At 43.1% G+C, this 21543-nt stretch overlaps 1 protein-coding gene across 2 annotated transcripts in view; it reads right to left on the reverse strand.

Annotated features, from left to right (window-relative positions):
- The window catches only part of SPRED2 (sprouty related EVH1 domain containing 2), a 112262-nt gene that overhangs the window by 14565 nt on the left and 76154 nt on the right, over positions 1 to 21543 (reverse strand). For both annotated transcript variants that reach the window (XM_019438317.2, XM_019438401.2), the window contains exons 2-4: positions 17861 to 18038; positions 9683 to 9851; positions 7470 to 7534 (exon numbers count right to left, since the gene is read on the reverse strand). In XM_019438317.2, coding sequence (XP_019293862.1) covers positions 7470 to 7534; positions 9683 to 9851; positions 17861 to 18038 — 412 coding nt within the window. The remainder of the gene's footprint in view (positions 1 to 7469; positions 7535 to 9682; positions 9852 to 17860; positions 18039 to 21543) is intronic.

The following is a 21543-nucleotide window of genomic DNA, read 5'->3' on the forward strand; positions in this document are numbered from 1 at the left end:
ACATATGTGAGAGTGCAGGGCACGGTGCCAGGGGCAGTGCCACACCACAGTGCCTTTTCTTCCCTTCCCCGAGGCCAGCAAATAGAGGCTCAAAGGAAATACATTCAACCTTGAGAAGACTGTGGGTCCAAAGGATCAGTGATCATAGTGAAGTACTGGCAGAACCGAGTCTGGAATGCAGGCCTCTCCCTAGCCTCTAAACTCTGCATACTCAGTGGTCACACGTCATTGCTTTCTTAGAAAAAATCAGTAAATGAGCCCCATTTATTACAAAATAGGTAGATTTGAAAAAAAAAACCCACAAAATTGGTAGATTTGCCTTCAGTTTTAATGGCTGCTGGCACAGATTAGGTGGAAAAGACTTCAAAAAAAAAAAGGGAAATGTTGTGGCAGGCTATACTCTTCTGCTTCTGTAAACGAAACCTTGATGATTACAAATACAATGAATTCATTTTTTCCTACTTAATCAAGAATGAAAGTAAGTATATGGGGCACCTGGGTGGCTCAGTTGGTTCACTGTCTGACCCCTGGTTGCAGGTCATGATCCCAGTTCTGCACCGGTGGAGCGGGACCTACTCGGGATTCTCTTGCTCCCTCTCTTTCTGCCCCTACCGCACATGTGGCACGCACTCTCTCAAAATAAACAAACTTTAAAAAAAAAAAAAGAAAAAGGAATGAAAATAAGCACAACTTGTAAATGCTCAAAAGCCCATCCAGGACAAAACAAATTGCTTCTTAGTATTCTGGTTTCAAACACTTGCTCTAGCCATACTTTAGCCCTGGGGTGGGTGGGAGGCGTCAGGGATGTCATTAGGGACAACTGCTCTGAACAGCCAGAAAGTAATAAAATGCAGCTTGTAGTAAACAGGATGTCAAGGGTTCAAGCGTAGGGCACGAGGAAGGACCAAGTTCTTCCAGTCTAGGCAAAACATGGCTGGAAGCTGACGACGGTGTATAAGACATGACGTTTTTCCTACATGAAGGAGGGCTGCCTGCCTAAGGTACGATGAAATGCCAAACGTAATCCAAATATCAGCCTTCTTCAGCTGGCTTCTAGGAGAGTGTTCAGACCCACACAAAATGATGTGAATTAAATCTTCTCAGTTCTGCAAAGGATGGTACGCAGTTTAATACCATTCTAGGTGCACAGGAGAGTGGTGATCTCATTACACAAGATGAATGCCTTAAGGCACTAGGGCTTAATTAGGAATCGCTACTGAGAAGGGCCTCCCAGATCCAGAAACAATACTTAGGTCATGGTGGTAAAAACGTACAAGGCAGGCAAAAAACAAAATCAAAGCCTTATATAGGGGTAGGGGCACCTGGGTGGCTCAGTCGGTTGAGCATCCGACTCTTGGTTTTGGCTCAGGCCATGATCTCACAGTTTGTGAGTTTGAGCCCCACACTGGGCTCTGCATTGACAGTGCGGAACCTGCTTGAGATTTCTCTCTCTCTCTCCCTCCCTGTCTGCCCCTCCCAGGCTTGCTCGCTCGCTCTCTCTCTCTCGCTCAAAAAATAAACAAACATAAAAAAAAAACCCCAACAACCTTACATAAGGGTAGGCTTTCCTACAGTCAAGCTTTGAGTTGCTATTTTGGGGACCCCTGGGCTGCAAAAATCACTCAGTAGGCTCCAAGTCTGTCACATTAATGGGCCACACAGGCCACTGCTCTTAAATTTATCTTCTTTTCTCTCCCCTTTCCAATTTGGGTTCAATAGAACCCTAAAATACAATGCCTGTACTTGGTTGTTTAAAAAATAGAACGGCTGGAATATCATAAATATAATTATTCAACAGAAGAAGAGAAAAATAGCAGTGGTGAGCTGGAAAGGCTGGGGGATGGTGTTCCTGGCTCCTCCACTGTGAACTAGCTGTGTGACCTTCGGCAAGTCACCCAGTGGACCCTGCGCTGCTTCCCCAACCGAGGCTGTCAAATGAGGCGAATCCTACTTCATTTGCCAGAAGGAAGCAGGCTGGCTCATCTGATAGGAACTCAAAATCCCTTCCAATTCCAAGACCTGTAATTCTAAGGAGTTGGCATGTCTGCAGCTAACCTTGTCTCCCCGCAAGCCAAACATTTGCAGCTAATTATCTGCACAGTGGACATACTGCTTCCTAGCACCAGGCAGAGAAAACAGCGGGAGGAAGAGAACTTGCAGCCGCAGACCTCAACCTCTGTTGTGTCTCTTTAAGGTCTTTAAACCCCCGATGGAGGGGGACCCAGGATTGCTGTAACTAAGGCATCTCTCCCGATCCCACCTTCTCCCTTGACCGCCCCCCTCCCACAGTCCCCATTCTGAGAAAACCCCCGCATTCTTCCTTTAAAAAAAAAAAATCAATACACGTGTATCATTTACTCTCTCAATAGCAGTTCTGCCCCTCCCCATCTCAGCTCCTGCGCCAGAGAAACACACACTTCAATTCTTGTGGCTCTTTCTTCTTCCACTTCTCTCCATTTTTTTTTCAACGTCAAGTGGTTATACTACTATTTCCCGATTTGCAGATTTAGATACTCTTTCAGGACTTCTTATTATGGAAGATGAAGACTTAGCTATTTTACACACCCCCAAGTATCTGTCTATAAAGCAAATATTTCCCTAATCCCCAAGCTTTAGAGCCAGAATCCAGCCACTCAGCACAGTGACAGCTGAAGCGCCGGCAACACTTGACCGCAGAGTCTAGATGAGCCTGCTCTAGAAGTATACACACACTGTGGCTGTGTTCTCCCAAGATCGTGTTGAAATTATCCTTGTCTAGCTATGAAGATGCTAATAACAGTTAAAAAATGATTTGAGAATTTGGCAGCAGTAAATAAACCACCAGGTTTTAAAGGACCCAACCCTACAAAACAGGATTTTGGGAAATTGTTCATGAAAGGGCCATAAAACCCAGAGCCACTCTAGTTCTATACGGTCCATTTTCACTATTATCTCCTTTTCTCCGCACCTCCCCCAGCCCCCCTCCTTGCAGGCTCCACATGCTCTGGTCTCAGGGTCTTCAACTGTGGGGGGCTGGGAGGAAGTGAGTCCTAAGTTGGGGAGCAAACCAGTTCAGCTTATCCACAGGGAGCTAGACTGGTCCTATCTCAGGCTGACAAGGGGCCTCCTCCACAAGATAAAAGTACATGTCTTCTCTGCAAGACAAAAGCACAACACAGGGAACAGACTCAAGGGTCTTTCCATTCTGTTCCTTTCAAGTCTCCCCAGCCCTGAAATGAAAGAAACTAAAAGCTGTCAGTCAGAGGCTCCAACATGAGTGTGCCAACTCTTTCTTTTTTTTTTCCATGTTTACTTTTGAGAGAAAGAGAGAGAATGCGAGCAGGGGGAAGGACACAGAGAGACGGAAACACAGAATCTGAAGCAGGCTCCAGGTTCTGAGCTGTCAGCACAGAGCCCGATGCGGGGCTCGAACTCACGAACAGTGAGATCATGACCTGGGCCGAAGTTGGCCGCTTAACCAACTGAGCCACCCAGGCTCCCCATGAGTGTGCCAATTCTTAGCAATGGCAAACAAACAAACAACCTCCTGTTAAACAGAATGCTAACTATTGTTGTTGTTGTTTATATTGTTTGCATTACTCATCTTCCAAATTTGTACCAAATGGCTCAAGCCTCATACCTGCATATTCAACGCTGAGCACACCCTTGCCATCTAGGTATTTGTGTTCACCTGGGTCAGTCACTGTAACTGAGGTCCAGGAAGAGACAGTACTGCAAAGGGTAGAGAGTTCACGGAAGGGCAAGAAGGTACGTGTGAGCAGTCAAGAGCTCACAGCGAGTGACGATGCTAGGAGCACAGCTCCCATTTGTAGACGCAGCAGAAAACAAAGCTAGAAAAACAAGACATGAAGCTACCGAGAATCCTTCAAAATCACCCAACTTTACATGGCCCCCCAGGATAACAACGAAGCAAATGAATAAAATATGGAAACCTATGACTGTTACACACTATATCTAAGGTTCAGACCACCCGTTGATTGAGCACCTTTAGAGCAAAGCTTTACAGGGATGCAGAGACTATCATGACGAATGTCCTGCTTCTAATTAGATAAAGATTCATTCATTCGGTAAAGAAAAAAATCTGAAAACAGAAAAAGGGCAGGCTTTCAAGTGGCAAGACAGAAATCATCAGCAGAGTGCTTTGGAATTTTAAAGGAGAGAAAACAATCATAATTGGCGAAGGGAGAAATACTAGGACACACACAAATGAATAAACAGTCCACACTCAGAAAATCAGAACAGTTGCTCATCAGGAGTCTCTGCTGGTGGCTTGGGCAGGAAGGATGTGGACACACAGCCGGCTGGTGGCAGCAGAACGAATGGAGAGGCATGGGAAGACTGAGGGGGCAATGGTGTTGGCGAGTGGCCACAGATGCACGGGCAGGGTGTGCGATGGTGTGTGTGTGCACGCATGTGCACCCACTCGTGCACACGCCAAGCAGGACGCTAATTTTACTCTGAGGAATTACAGCACGGTTTCTCAATCCTGAGAAGCCAGGAGGACAAGCTGGTTTGGGTGATGACCATGAGAGCTGGGACAGTGTGAGCAGAGACAGCCCGTACTTGGTGAGTGCCCAACAACTCCAGGGGGAGCTGGCGGGTCTCTTCCTCCACTTTATTCCCCACTGTAGAATGTGCATTAACATATTGTCCACAATGTCCTGTTTTCCTTCTAGCCCCAAGGAATCCCCTGAAACAGAGGGAAGCCCCTGGCTCTCGTGGCAAAAACAGAAGTTATACTCCCTGGTTCCTCAAGTTATAACCATACATACACTTGCTGTCCTCCCAGAAAGCCCTCATAATTCGGGTCCATCATGAGTTGTTAGAAGGTCTTATCACCATTTATACTCTTTCTTTCTTTCTTTTTTTAAATGTTTATTTATTTTTGAGAGAGACAGAGAGAGACGGAGAGAGACAGAGTGTGAGTGGGAGAGGGGCAGAGAGCGAGGGAGACACAGAATCTGAAGCAGGCTCCAGGCTCTGAGCTGTCAGCACAGAGCCCAACACGGAGCTCGAACTCACGAACCGTGAAATTGTGACCTGAGCTGAAGTGGGATGCTTACCCAACTGAGCCACCCAGCCACCCCACTATTTATACTCTTTCCACACTAAATGAGTTCTGTGTTCTAAATATCTGTCCTATCAATAAAAGTTTTAGAACATGACAAGCTTTGGGAAGCTATAGACTACACAGGAGTCAACATAGCAGCTCACTTCCTGGGCTCCGGGTTTCGGATACCTCACTTTCCATCTTAGGACAGAAAGTCTAGTGACGGGAAGCTCAGGATCCAATGGGAAACCTGGCGCATAAGCCCCTGATGACTCTCCCCCATCCTTACAGGGGAGGAGTTCCTAACGGTCAATGGCTAATGAAGAGGCCATTAGGGAAGGGAGGTGCTATTGTTAATAGGCCCTTGTTGGTAAACACATGGAATGAAGGCAAAGATATGTCAGGGCCTACACGGAACGCAATTAAGTGGAGCTCCTTCCCCACTGAGTTCCAGTGTCTGCAAACAGCAGGGCTGTTTCTACACTTCCTTGCCGGCATTCTCTGCTACCCTAGAGCAGCAAGTTGAGCCCCTGTGGATTAAAGGACAAAACCAGGAGGGATGCTGGCTTCCATCACCCCAGTCCCCCTTGCCCTCTCACGATTCTATAAATCACTTCTGGCAGGTAGCTGGGAAGCAGCTGCGAATGACAGTTTTGCTCTGGAGCACAGGAAGCCACCTTTTAACCCGCCTGCTGTTGTTTGTCTCTCGAAAACGTGACAAAGGAACAGATGTAAGCAAATGCCAACTGTTGAGAGGATCTGCTTAGAGCACTATAGGAAGCCTGTTCTGAGCCACAATCACACCAGCCGCTCAATGCAAAGACAACTGAGGTCATTTCCTGACACCCCTATGCACGCTCTGTTCACATCAGATTGGGGCCCGCGGTGCAGAGGCAACTCTCCGTGCACATCCCTGCTTCCGCCTTTGCCCTGTGCTTCCCAGTTTTGAAGCCCCTTCCCGAGCTGGGTTCCAATGCCACCGAGGAATACGTCAGCCTCGCCTCCTAGCGGTCTTCTCTGATCCCCAGACCCCTCCCTGTAACGTACCCTGGACTAGAGGACTACACAGTGGGTGCCATTCTCCAAGCCTCCCGTGGGTCCATCTTATCTCTGCCCAAACCACCCTGTTATCTCCATGAGAGCTCGAGGCATAGTTTCTACACCTCTCTGCTACTAAAGTAGCGTTTTTCAAATCACTGGTTCCATGATGAGTGCATTAGGACACACATTTAAAGGGCTGCAGCCGGTATTTACAAATATGAAATAAAAACAGCTTATGAAAGATACTCTTGGGATAAGGGAGGAACTAGTGGGGAACTATTAGATGATATTAGGGAATCCCTATTAATTTCCCCAGGTATAGTAATGGCATCACGCTTGTGGAAGAGAATGCCTTGCTTTTAGGCGATGCATGCTAGAGAATTAAAACATCGAGGTGACTTACTTTCAACCGGACTGGCAAAAAACAGAAACAATCACGTGTGTGTGCCTGTGTAAGTATCTACAGGTACAGATAAAGCAAACAGGGCAAATGCTGAATGTAGAGGTTTACTGTGATATTCTTTAAATTTTCCTGTGTGCTCTAGAAGTTTCATAGTAAAAAGTGGAAGAAAATGAAACAGAAGAGAAAAAAAATCAGAATGCAGAACATGAAATAGGATCTGATTTCAGGTGTGCGTGTGTCCTAGGTTACAATGCAAATGTATCTCTTACTGTGTGTGGGGGCCAAGAGTTTGAAAACGCTGCCCTAAAGCTTCCTCCCTGCACCAAGCACACAGCAGGTGTGTGATGAACTGTTTGTTAATTAACTTTTAGAAGCACAGGATTTCAAAGACGATGCAAGCTGAGAAATCGTTTTGTTTCCAGTAATATCCCATTAACTCCTGCTGTGTCAAAAGAGCCAAGCCCTTTCCTGCCTTAGCATACTTGCGCCTTACTCCAGTTCAGCCTTCAGGCCTCTCTTATCACAGATGTTTAATTACTCTTCAGAAAGGCTACTCTGGCTTTTTCCCTGATGCCAGAAAAGGAGTTGTGTTAACAGAAGACTCTGAGTAGGGCGACTGGTTGTCCCGGTTGGCCTGCGACTGAGGTGTTTTGCCAACTAGGGACTCCCAGTGGTAAAAGTAGGACAGTCCCAGGCAAGCCGGAGAGTTGGTCACCCTAAATCTGGGGAAGGCTGTGAGAGAACCTGGGACAGGTCGGAGAGAGGTGCCGCAGTCGTGTCAGGCGGCCAATGGTACCCCCACAACATGGGCAAACCTAGCACAGCCAAAACTGTGACAAGACAGAGATCTCCCCCATGGCCTCCCAATAATAACGGCAAATGCCAAATTGCAAAGTGTCTCTCACATCCTTAAACAGAACCTCTCTCTGATTATTCACCAATTCATCCACAAAGCAAAGGACAAAGGGAACTTACTGTAAAAACGTCATCATCGCCAAGCTCAGCTTCATTATGGATGGTGGAAGATGATGTGGTTGAGCCTAAAAAGACAAAAAATGTGATAAAACACAGTTCCAAAGAAGGTGAGTCAAAACCAATCATTTAAAAAACGTATTTTAATAAAACCACATTCCATTCCTTTCAAATGTGAATCATCAGCAGAAATATGTAACCTGGGAATTAAACGTTTTAAATTTATTCCTCTTTAATTGACTCTAGTTAGGACATTCCCTAAATTAACCCTGCCTACTGTTGTTCTTAATCCCTCAAGCTTCTGCATGGGCCACTTGAGAACACGCACCCGGAGAGTCACCTGGGCGTGGAGAGGAGAGCCAGCCCACTGCTCTGAAGCACCTGCTGAAGCCCAGACTCTGCCAGTGTCCCCTCAGACCCCTACAGTGTAGTGGGGAAAGCACTAGAAAATGACACCCGCAATGGTCTCCGTGTCAGTTTCTGGTCTTTCCATCTGGCAATACGAGGGTTTGACTAAATAGCTTGTTTGGTCACCTCCTGTTCTGAAATTCAGACACTGGACTCAAAAACCCAGACTGTGGGAGCTGCCTTCAAAGCAGATACCCACGCAAGGAGGTCTTCTTTTGCAATATTGGGGCATCTGTGAGTTGTCCGTTTCTGCAGGCCAAAATTTGGGCTCCTGTCAGAAAACCCAGTTTATTCCATTATGGAATGCTTTGGTCATTTAGGGTTTGATTTATTACTTACTTGTTCATCCCTTTCTTCATTCTGGCATGCAAATCTGTGTAACTTCTTCCTTTCTCCCTCACAATACCCAATAATGCATGGACCAACTTAACGGATACTGTTAATGGCCAAAAGGAAAAACATTGAACTCTGCCTAAATGATAGGTATACCAAAAGGCAAATTTCTTCTCTATCTCCTTTTCTTGGTTAGGTCTTTAAAAATGTGCATTTAGAAAATATTTTGCTATTACATTCAGCTGAAATTTAAAAAACTGCTCAGAAAGGGATGAGAGCTATTTAAATTTCTACCGGGGGACTGCAGGAGAAAAAAGTTAAGTCTTCTGCACAATTACTACTGATCTTTCAGGACTTTTCTCTACTAGTTAAATTATTCCAGTCCATCAACATCTGAGGAAAGTTTGACAGAAACAGCTAAAGAGAGTATATATAGAGAAAAAAATTACAAGTAAGAGAATCAAATTTTGTGTGTACCTTCACAGAATAAGGGGACATAGTGTACAATTCTATCAGTAATATGGGAGCTACTTTCTCTCTACACTTTAAAAGCTATGTTTCATAACAACTTTTTAAATATTTGCCACCTTACGTCAGACCTAGAATGTGAACGTTGGTTTTTAATTACCTTTTTGGCTATCACACGTTGTAGTGAACAGACTCATGTTCTTACTACTAACGTTAAGCAAGTTTCCTTTTTAAGATTTGCTTTTCGCTCTTCCCCCAAATCCACAAAGAAGAAAATGACTTCAGAACACTCTATGTCTTAAACAAATGAAGCATACATTCTTTTGTAATTAGTCTCCCCAAATTCTGGATTTGGCTTTCCCATGCCTTGCTTTATTTTTTTTACACGGCTCTGGCTATGGCCACTTAAACTCTCTGAATGGATAACTGAATGTAAAGAGTTTGCGTGTTTGCATCTGTGGACTCTAGAAAAGCCTGTGAGAACTGACTGCCCAAAAGCCTTCCAGGCCACATTCAGAGGCAACACAGTGTCTACTACCCACTCACCCACAGACCAAGCCCTACACTGAACCAGGGCTCCAGGACTTACAGATCCCCTTCCTTTTCAGTACAGCCACACACCGTGAGCTCTCATTACAGGACGGCAGTCACTAGGCCTGGCACCTTCTGAGCCAAGACAGATCAGACCGAAGCCATTTCAATAGTCAGGGAAAAGTGTAATCTGTCAAAAAGTCATTGACATGGAAGTCCAGAATTTGTCTTTCCAGAGCAGAGTCTGAAAACCAACTGGGATCACTCCTTAGTCTGAAACCCAACTCTTTTCCCCCTGCACTGTCACTTAGTAATTGTTCTCTGTGGATGTTCCTCAAGTTTTGCCATCTACTGACCTGCCCACCCCAGGCCTCCCTCAAATAAACCACAAATATATGATGGCAGACAACTGGAATAAAAAAGACCTTGGAACGTTCCCACTGTCCCCCTAAGAATGCAGTGACAAAATTCAATACCTTCTATAAGGTCTTCGATTGCTTTCCTCACTCCCCTGTCAAAGGCTCGAGCATCAGCAGGGCTTTGGAAAGTAAGTCCAAACTTCCTATTGTCGACCTTCCAATGATGAAAGGTTGGGTTGGCTTTGGTGTAGACCAAGTCCTTTCTTACATAGCATTCCAATACCACCTGAAGGATTGAAACGCACAGGCTGGTTACTTGTGAAATAGCCGTGATGGTGTCTGGTTACAAAAACCCAACTAGGAACCATCTATCATTGCTGGCGACTAATGAAAACCCTTCATCCCTGCCTTCTCATATCTGTCTCTCCATCTCCAAAGAAGCCTTTGCTTGCCTTGCGGACCATCCATTCTTTGTTGACCCTGCCCTGCTCGCCTTTGGTGATGCCCACTGGACTTCTTAACCACCCTGGTTCTCAGTCTTTTTAGTTCCTCCTGCCCCTAACTGGAGGGCACTAAGGGAAGCCCAGGTCTCAGGCTTCAATCTGTTTCAGGTTTATTGCTTCTATGTCAGGACCTTTGTACTAATGGTTCTCAATCTTCCCTCCTCTGTCCTGATGGGTGTTTCCTAGTGACCTCACATGCAACATGTTGAAAAAATTAACTAACCTGTTCTGAAATTTCTGCTTCTTGTTTCCTCTCCCAACTTCCCATATGTAGCAATGCCAACCCCTCTCTGTTCATGCTATCTCAAAATCCCTGTGGTTGTCTCTATCTCTTCTGCTTTCTCTAGCCCCTGTATTATTAACCATGAGGTCCACTTCATTTTTCCTTGAACATCTTTTAGATCAATCTCATTTCAGTTGCTCCCACCCTGATCTGTTAAACTTTTATCTAGATTAGAACAACCTCTAAGTTTCTAGTGATCTAGTTCCAGAAATGCCTTTTACTAAGCTGTAACTTGGAGTAGATTGTTTTTTTTATGCCAGTTCTTCCTGTGACCCTCACAATGTAGTACTTGATTTTACAGTATTTTCTAAGTTTCACTAGCCTTGTGCTCCTAACCAGACTGTAAAAGATCAAGATGTGTTACAAAATAACTCCATGACCAGCACAGTGCTGTTGTTGATAAAGATACCAGAGTTTAATATTACACAAGAAAAGCAGCATTGCCACCCCACGAATGTAAACTTCATTCTTTATTCATAAAAAAACCTCCAAAATAGCGACGATATTTATTCCTATGGCTTTATTATGTGCACCAAAGGGATTCTGCTAAATTTTAATAGGTTTGCTCTTGTGCTGGCAAAGCTCCACATTTAACAAAATCTTATTACTTTTAGACTAAGCGAAGGGAAAGAATGAAGCTTTGCCTAAGTTAGTGTAAGTTCAAATAAGAGAAGAACTTTGAATGAGTACGACTTTCAAGACTATATCTAAGCAAACAGAAACTAAGTGCTGCCAATAAATGTTCTCTGACTTAATAAATAGAGGAGTATAATAGTCAAATTGGTATATCAAATAGCAGTCCCAAGCAGTTCACTTTATTACATTGTATTGAAAGAAGACAACACTCCCCTCACACAGTTCTATTTATGATTAAATCGCTTATTATGGCCATTTTTCTCTAAGAATAGTGCAATGATTAAATGTCAGCCCAGCCCCATTCCAAATTGGGGAAATCCAAATAACCAAGGCTTTAACCAACAAATGTTATCTATTTTAGAATTTAATAGTCTCAATTCAAAGTCTCAAAATAAACTTTTTGTAAAAACAAAGACTTCCAGTTTCTCCGTATTTTTTTTTTAAAGTAAACTCTACCCCCAACGTGGGACTCAAACTCACGACCCCAAGATGGTGACCCTGAGTCTCTTGCTCTACCGAATGAGCCAGCCAGGTGCCCCTCTCCATATTTTTAGGGTGAAAAAAATTAGCTTTTGGTTCATGTTTTCCAAGCCTAAGATTACTCAGTGGCAAATTTTCTTAAAGACGTTCTAAAATTCTTAGAAAAGTAAAGTTCAGCCACCTAAAATAAGTGAGGGGAAGGGGATCAGGTACCATCTCTTTACATCCTGTTAAGCAAAATAACATCATTACATATCCAAGTTTAAGGACAAAAATGAAAGAGTTCAGACGTGTTAATCTTCACAGGTCTAAACCCTAGTGAGGTTTGGCATTAACTTCAAACTCAAGAAGGGCTTTAAAAAAGGTACCTTTGAAAATGAGATGCACGGGGAGGAAAAAGGTGATTATATATTCTCGTTGGCAGCTTTAAAAAAATAGACACAAGAACTGTATATCGTCCAAGACTTAAGTAATCTACACAAATATGCGAAGGCTCTACACTTGCTTGCCTCTCCGCCCCCACCCTCAACGCCTCTCCTTCTCTTGAGTCAGCCACTATCAGTATGGTGGACACAACGCCACGTTCCTTTCTGTGGCTTCTTTATATACACACATAAGTTTGTGTGTGTTTTTAAACATGGCCATACCTATAAAAGGCTCTGCAAGTTGCCTTTTCCTCAAGGACACATCTTAGAGGTAGATACAGAAAAATACCAAGTTCTGTTTAATGGCTCAGTGGACACGTTGGAATTAGTCATTCTCCATACTTACTAATGGGCATGTAGATTATTGCTAATCAGCCACTTTTAGAGATAGTGCTGGAATGAACACCTCTATACACGATCTCAAATTTTGTTCTGCGAGCTCTAGGGAGCCCTCCCTCTCTACCTACTGCAGGGGCTCCAGGATGGCATAACTATTTTCAGATAGTAGGACATTTTGCCATTTCATTGTGTTGCCATTTCTACCGAGGGTGCAAAAGGCACAGGGGGGTAAAACTGCTGTGCTGTGGCATGCATCAAGGCAGTGTCGTGGCACCAAACTGTACTATGGTCACCTGATTCATCACCGCCACACGGTCAAAGCGAAAAATGCCAGTTCTGTGTAGGATGGCCCTTGATGAAGAAGCTAAAAATCATTACATCTTGACCCTTGAATACACAGCTCTTAGCCTGTGTGGTGAAATGGGAGGTGTACCTAACTGGATTCTCCTATCTGCTTCTTCATTCAATCTGCCATTATATGCTGCTTGGGCTGATGTATATGAAGAAACTTTGGCTTTGCACAAATGCATAGATGAAAAGGGAAGGGCATTTCTAACAGCCTTTTCACTTCTGCCGCCATACGGAAGAACGACGCCCGTCTCCAGGAAAAAGTACCTGCGCAACGGTTTCAGTAGTGAGTTGAATTTAACTGCCTTTTTCATGGATCACCAGGTTTACTTGAAAGAGCAACTGACAGATGAACTATGGTTACTCAGACCCGGTACTTAGCAGACACTTTCTCGAAAATGAACACAGTGAGCCTGTCACTTCAAAGAAAACAACTGGAGGTATTTGTTGCCAATAATAAAATCTGAACTTTCAAGTGAAATTAGAATTTTGGACAGCTTCCAATACTTAACGACTTTTCTAATGATATTAGTGGTGATGTTAAGAAATGGGACTTTTTCATTATGTAGAATTAGATGTAGCAACATTTGGCAGATCTGCTGAACTCAGTAAACCATTATTTTTCAAATGACATGATGTTCAAAAAAATCAGGAATGACTAAAAGATCCACCATTCAAAGTGAAAGATAAACCAGTAGTTTTTAATGTACCACAGTATGAAAAGTTCATTAATGTGGCTTCAGATTCCGCATTTTAGAAACTATTACAAGCCGAGTTTTGGTGTCGTATCCAAGAAGTACATCTACAATTACCTGAAAAGGTTTTCCCTCTTTTCCAACTACTTATCTGTGTGAAGCTGGATTTTCTTCATATACTTCATCCAAAACAACATACTGCAACAGCTTGAAGGCAGGAGTAGATAGTAGAATCTAGCTATTTTCTATTAAGCCAGACATTTAAAGAGATGGCAAAAATATAAAGCAATGCTAGTCTTCTCTCCAATTATTGTTATTCTGGAAAATGGTTCTAGAGGGATGTCATAAATAATTTTTTTACATTTCAGTTTTAATTTCTAATAAGGTAAAAATAAGTAGCTGTAACTCATAAAACAAAAGCTTTTGGGGGTCCCTCAATAAATTTTCAGAGTGTAAAGGGATCCTGAGACCAAAAATGTTTGAGAACTATTGCTTTCCTTAAATCCTTGTGTATAAGTCTATTTCTATAGGATAGGGTTTAAGTACGAAACTGCCAGGTTAAAAAGTATGTACATTTAAAATGAATATCCTGGCAAACTGCTGTTAAAGAGCTTTACCAGCTGGAACTCCTACCAAATGTGTGTGTGTGTGTGTGTGTGTGTGTGTGCGCGCGCGCGCACGTGCATGCTCACAGACCTGCACATGTACAACCAATGGAACGACCAACCTTTCAGATTATGTGATTCATCTTCATAAGTTGATTTCTCATGGGATTTAAGGAATAAACTTCTCTAGTTCATTTAAAATGATTCAACTCAGGGGCGCCTGGGTGGCTCACTCGGTTAAGTGTCCGACTTTGGCTCATGAACATCAGGTCATGATCTCACGGTTCATGGGTATGAGCCCCACACTGGGCTCTGTGCTGACAGCTCAGAGCCTGGAGCCTGCTTCGGATTCTGTGACTCTCTCTCTCTGCCCCTCCCCTGCTTGCACTCTGTCTCTCAACAATAAATAAACTTAAAAAAATAATTCAACTCAGAAATTTTAAATTTACACATAATTTCTCAGGCAAATTTGATTGTCTCCAACTTAAAAAAATTATCCAAATAATGACTTCTTAATGGATGTCTGGAACACAGATTTTTTTCCCATAGAAACCATGGAAATTCTGTTCATAGGCTTCAACACAGAATTCAAATAATAACAAAAATCAATGTGCTAAATTCTAGAACTGCACTACATCGGAAAAACCAGTGGTAACACTGTTCCTACCAGAGAAAGCATTTCTTGTCCTATCTAGTTAGAATACTAGGAACTCTGGTGCTATCCACCCACTGTATTTCAGAAATGATCTCCACCCTCTCCCCACTATTCCACCACTTAGAGAGGAGGTCCTTCCACAATGTATACCATTTGCAAGCTCCCATGTGGGTTCATACCATGTGGGCAGAGTGCTGCATTATGGAAGTATGGAGTCACCCTATCTCCAAAGGGTGTGTGTGTGTGTATTGTGGGACAGGACAGGGGGTCAGAGTTAAGCAGCACTGGATACAAGAGTCTAGAATTTCCCAGAGTGTGAGGGATGGAAAGATGGGAAAGCACAACTGGGTATATGAGCATGTGATTTCAATACGAGTACATATAAAAGTCTGGAAGTGGAGAATCACAGAATATAAAGGGGACAGGAAGAGAAATGGAGTGACAGAGAAACATGATGGGGGGGGGGGGTGGGATGGAAATGAGCCAAGGCACACAATCCTTGTGCAATAGCAACAGATTACAGAAGCTGGTTCACAGCCACGACTACCCTATTGCTATGCAGAATTAGTATGAAGGGACCAGGTTGGGGATTCACAATGAAATGGTTCCTGATGTTGGCTCTGCTAATAACCACATGCCCTAGACTGAGGAAACGGATCATCACTTCTTGGAGCACTGAGTTTCCCCACTGCGAAGCAGAGATAAAAGTATCCTCCTCCTTAAGAATGTTACAGGAATTTAACTGAGGGCTTTGCTTTGACCAAAATGGTAAAAATTTACGATTATTAACTGCAAGTCAGTGGTAAGATACAAGTTTCTAAAATATATTTCTAAAATGAAGGGGCTGGATGAGACAATCTAAAGGCCATTTTAGGTTGACATATTCTATGATAAACCACGAAAATACCAAGAAAAAATAGATCTAAAAAGATTTAACTGCTCAGGCAAGATAATTTGCTAACACGAAAGTAATAAAAAAAAATACAAAGGGAAAAAGTGAAAAAAAATTTATCAACATTTTTGTTAGAAAAAGAACACCAACTAAATAAAAAGGCAAGCAACAAACTAGAAAAGTATTTGCAGTAAATATGGCAGATGGAGATTAATATCTTTCTTACATAAGAGGGCATATATATCAAGGAGAAAAGTAAGGCCCCCAATAAATAAATAAGCAAATGACATTAACAGATAATTCACTGTTACAACTGTTAAACAACTGTTTAACAAACAGAAAAACATTGATACCATTAGTAATTAATAATATGATACTACTGTTACTCTGTCAAATTGGTAAAGATTTAAAATATATGACTCTCGGGGCACCTGGGAGGCTCGGTCAGTTGAGCGCCCAACTCTTGATTTTGGCTCAGGTCATGATCCCAGGGGTCATGGGATTCTCCCCCTGCACCTGCCCCCTATTGGGCCGTGTGTCGGGCTCCACGTTGAGCATGGAGCTTGGTTAAGATTCTCTTTCTCTCTCCTCGTGCTCTCACTCTCTCAAATAGAATAAAAATAAAAAAGATTTAAAATGTATGACCCTCAAGGTATTAAAGGAAATTCTCCTATATGCTGGTAGCAGTTCTCTGTACAAGTATCAACAGTCATAAAAATTTGACCCCAAATTATTCCAACAAAATAGTAAAGGTGGAAAATGCAGGTAGGTAATACTGCAGGGGGTGGGGGAGGGGGAGAGGAGGGAAAGAATCTTAATATTTATAATAACCCTAAGGAGATCACCAAATAAACAATATTATATCAACCTTATACAGCAACGAGGAAAATTCCTTAGAGAATGTTAAGGCAAAGCAAATGAGACACAAAATGGTTGACAAGCTCTGTTCGGAGCTATGAAAAAAGAGAAATATGCACAAGGGGGAAAAAACTACACTGAAAGGCTAAAGATGGTTGAGCACATGTGGCTTGGCTCAGTTTTGGGGTCAGAGTGATGGAGTATCAAATACTAGTTACATGCTCTCAAGATGGGTCACGAAGAACAAGCAGTTTATCTAAAAATCTTAATTTTTTCAGTTATAATTATACAGGCTATTGTAAGGACACAGTGAACTAAAGGACTAGCATTGTGTTTAGCACATGGTGAATGTTAGCTAAATGGTGTTATTTTACTTTTTACTGGTAATATGGCTACATTGTAAATAAGAATGCTTTAATTATTTGACTAATACATAGGGAATTTTCTGAATGGACACACTTCTTAAAATGAGCTATGTTCTCCCTTTAAACTTTCATTCATTTCATTTTTGGAAATGAATCAAGCGTGAAAATAGCATTTCTGTTAATCTATATATAACACTTACAAATTGTTCTGTCTTATCTATTTGGTAACTTTTTTAAACAGTAAGAAGTGGTTGCAAAAGCAGATTACATTTGTACATTTAACACGTAACACTCAACAGACACGCTCGCTGTTAAGGGTCTCAAATGTCACAGTGACATTTCCTGTGCTGTCTTTATATTTTTTCTGTTGAGATCCAATAAGATCCTGCACATTTTGAAGCAACAGTTGGCTTCTGAGTATACGCTCCATGATCAAGTACAGACAGGAGCAACGTTCTTCCAGGTTCAAGGCTACCAATTAAAAATAGCAACTTTTCTTCATATCATGGATTCCTTCATAGCTCAGAACTGGACATCCACGTTCCTTCATGAAACTCTATGTTATGAGCTACTAATGCTCCACTCACATGAGAGAATATTACTCTCCAAAGTATGCATTTGACACGCATGTAGAATTATTATAGACATGGGATACCACTACATTTTCCAAACATGTTTTATTCACTAGTATAGGAAATAAAAGCTACAGTATCTTTTAGATAAACAGTATTTACAAATAACCAAGTATCAGGTGACATTCTGCCTTTGCATTTGACCTTTTACCATCCAAACCTTGACGGCATGCTCCACGAATAAACCCTACATTTTTAAAAGCCCAGGCTTCACAGCTCACTAGAATGTGATTCATGACAAAGAACACACTTCTGTTTTGAATATCTTGTTACGGTGACAGAAAGACAGCTTAATTAATCAAAGACGCAAACAAGATGGCCAAATATACTAAGCACCTGCGTTATCTGGTGTGGTAAGAAAGGACTTCACTGGAAAGTCAGGGTTATGTTTTGTATTTGGCATCAGCTCCAGAGTTGTAACTTCCGAAGCTTTCACAACAGTTTGAAGTCACAGAAATAAGGTGGGGGGAGGGGGGGGTGCGGGAGGAGACAAACAAACCTATGAGAAGAGGGCCATGATTAACGGAAAGCAATCAGTCGTTGCTGATTTAACACCACGCATTGCATGTCTACCATTACCAGTTTGTCTTTCTGTCGTTCACCGTGGATGAGAAAGCCGCTTCGTCCATTGCCTTCGGGGTGCATGACCTTACAGACACCCACGCGACTGATCCCGCCTCCTTCCTGTGGGAACCATCCCCCGCTGGAGTCATCTCTGGTCATAACCACAGCCTTGACACGCACAATATAGCTGTCACTAGAACGACAACAAGAAGAATGGGGCATGACAATGGTCTGGTAGCTGCAGGACATGTTTCACAAGGCAAGACGACCACCAGCCAGCACTTTTCTAGACCCTTCAAAAGAAAATCGATGCCTGGCAGCAACCTTAAAAGGTAACCCTTCTCCACTTTTAGGGAAAAAAACAAAAAACAAAAAGCACTTAAACTAAATATGGTACAAAAGCACATTTTTAATTTTTTTTTTTTTTAACGTTTATTTTTGAGACAAAGAGAGACAGAGCATGAACAGGGGAGGGTCAGAGAGAGGGAGACACAGAATCTGAAACAGGCTCCAGGCTCTGAGCTGTCAGCCCAGAGCCCAACGCGGGGCTCGAACTCACGGACCGCGAGATCATGACCTGAGCCGAAGTCGGACGCCCAACCGACTGAGCCACCCAGGCGCCCCGAAAAGCACATTTTTAAAAAGATACCCAGTAATTGCAAATATCTATGTGTCTTTGAAGATGTATGCAGGCATAACATTCTCTACAATCTGGGTCTAACTATTAATAATAAAATGAGTGAGCTAACTGCTATAATTTGTTATCTATAAGTTAGGAACCAACGCATGACCTAGGCTTAACACTTTATAAAGCTAATAATCTTCTGATTTAGCACAAAATAGGATAATTCCCTTCCAAATCACAAATCCACCACACAATCATTTGCATAGGTGGGAAAATGTTTCAGTTCCAACACCCTTTACCCATGTGTAGCCTTCTGTTTACGATTTTATTTTTTCCAGTCTAAACTTCAATTTCGCAGTAAGTTCTTCTGCACATTTGCCAAAAATCCTCTTTCTTCTCCAGAGACCAACTCTAGCTTTTCATTCTTCATCACTTTTGGGGAACTGTATTTGGATTTTTCAGCAAGGCCACTTAAATTCTTTTTTGCTGTTTTCTTTCTTTGGATAGAAGTCATTTTTTTTATCCATTCAAACATATATTCACATCTTCTACATGCCAGGCGCTGTGCCAGATTCTAGGGAAACAGAGATGTAGAGTACCACAGAACCCCCCTCTTTCCTTGGGACTCAGGGGAAGACCACCACCCACCCCAGCGCCAGGCAGAGCCCGGCCACTCCATCTCCAGTCTCCCAGAGATCATTTAGACAGTCCCTCTGCCCCCAACCCCTGCTCACCACACTCACCCTCAAAGGGGGAGCCACCTAGGTCTCCACTGACTCCCTGCGGCTCACCCTCTACTGTGCCCCAACTCTCTCCACAGTGCCCCTGCACTCAAGGTCCAACATCCTTTTCTCAGATCATCCCTTTTATTTTTAAACTGGTAAAATACATGTGAGATAAAATTTACCGTTTTAACTGTACACTTCTGTGGCATTACGTGCATCGACACTGCTCTACAACTGTCACCAACCATCCCAATCCAGAACTTCCTTCATCTTCCCAAACTCAAACTCCATACCCGTTAAACATGAAACTCTCCGTCCTCCCCTCTGCCCAGCCCCTGGCAGTCGCCACTATACTCTGGTCTCTATGAATTTGAGTAATCCAGGTACTCAGACGTTCTTTTCTCTTAACCTGAATGTAAATGTGCTCTGGGCTGAGCTTCTGCGGCCCACTGACACGAGGCCACATTCTCTCTCCTACATCTCTCCATGCTTAGCCTAGATGTGGGGCAGGGTAGTCACCTCTGCTCCAGGCTACTGGCCAGCTCTCCAGTTTCTCTGAAGCTCACAAGCCTGGTTGTGCCCGCACTACCCTTCTTCAATCTTCTACAGACCTCTGGGCCGCATCCCTCCCCTCATCCTTGGAAGACGTTGGCAAACGGGCTCACTGTCCCTCCACCTGTCCACCATGATCCCTGCTGTGACTCTTGACAATTTCCTTATTCACACAAAGGATCCATACAATTCCTTGGCCTCTCAGTTTCTGGAACTCTTTTCCAACGCCCTTCTCTTACACCCAACCTCAGGTACCCACACCTACCTCACACACACGACCATGTCATTACTAACATCCGCACAACCTCCTTAACCTCAGTTTCAAGCATCTTGCTCTCTGGCTGCCACTTCTCAACTTTGCAGCTCACTCCCTCCAAATTCCTGTAATTCTTCACCTCTCTGGGAACAATATCTCTTGCTCTGACCACCTTTCCCTTTCCCCCCTTCCCCACATCCTTCATGTTCTCACTTGATTCACTACTCAAGTTCCACGGTCTATCACGACACTCTTTTGTACAAAACATAACACATTGTCCTCTCTTTCCCCACCGTAATGCCTGGTGAACCCCAACCCCGATGAAATTCCAACTCCATGCCCCAACCCAGGCTGTTGAATACTCCTTTGGTCATAGGTCTAGTTTTAGTCACTAACCTCAGGCGGGGAGCTCTTAAGTGCCTCCCAGTATCCTGTTACATTTCTCTGATCCGTCCCCAAGAAGATAATTTCACAGGTCCACCTACCCTGTCCCTCTCAGATGATGGATGAGCTTCCTTTAATTTCCCTGTGAAAAATAGGCAATCAGAAGGGACCTTGTACCTGCGCCCACTAGCACGCCTATTACTTGTGACCAGTATTTTCTGCCTCTCCTCCGACTATGGCTAAAGCACCCAGGACCCACACCAAGCACCTTCTAAAGGCGCTAACAGTGCCCAAAATTCACATTTCCACCCAGACCTCTTCCCTGAGCAGATCAACTGCCTAAGGATTCCTCTCCTTGGGTGTCTAATAAGCATCTCAACCAACATGTTTCAGATTGAACTCTTCATTCTCCATACCTTATCCTATTGGTTCTCTCTTCAAAATATATCCAGAATCTACTTTTTACTACCTCCCTCGACGCTGCCCTGATCCCAGCTGCCAACACCTTTCAGGCTATTTCAATAGTCTCCTAACTGGCCTCCTTACTTCCACATCTGCCCAACTTTCTATGACAATAGAAAGGTGAGTCAGATTATGATACTCTACTCAAACTATACAATAGCTTCCTACATTACTCTGAGTAAAAAGCAAAATTGAGCACTTATCATTCTCCTGCTTGCTCATTCTACTTCAGTCCCATTGCCCTTGTCCTCCACATTAAGCACACTTTGACCTCAGGGCCTTTGCACTTGCTATTTCCTCACTCTTTCCCCCCATATGCCGACTTAGCTCATTTCCTTATTTCACTCAGTTCTCTGCCCAAGGTTATTTTATCAGAGAAGATTCTTTGTCCACTTTATAGAAAGTAACACCCTCCATCCCTCTTAATCTTCTCATTCTTCTTCGTCTTTCTACATGTTACTAAAACAACATCTGCCCTATTTACCCATTTTTGCCAACTAGAATGTAAATGCCATAGGAGCAGTGCCTTTGCCCTTTTTGTTCACTGCTCTGTCCCTAGAGCCTACAACACTGCTTTATGTGTGTGTAGTAGGCTAAGGAACAAACAGGTAAAACACATTTTATAAACAGATGAAAAAAATTATTCTTAGCTAACAAAATCTCTGAGAAAAAGTAGAGCCTTCAATATTCATTT

This window comes from Panthera pardus, unplaced genomic scaffold (assembly GCF_024362965.1).
Source record: "Panthera pardus isolate Hobbes unplaced genomic scaffold, ASM2436296v1 HiC_scaffold_25, whole genome shotgun sequence".
Lineage (NCBI taxonomy): Eukaryota > Metazoa > Chordata > Mammalia > Carnivora > Felidae > Panthera > Panthera pardus.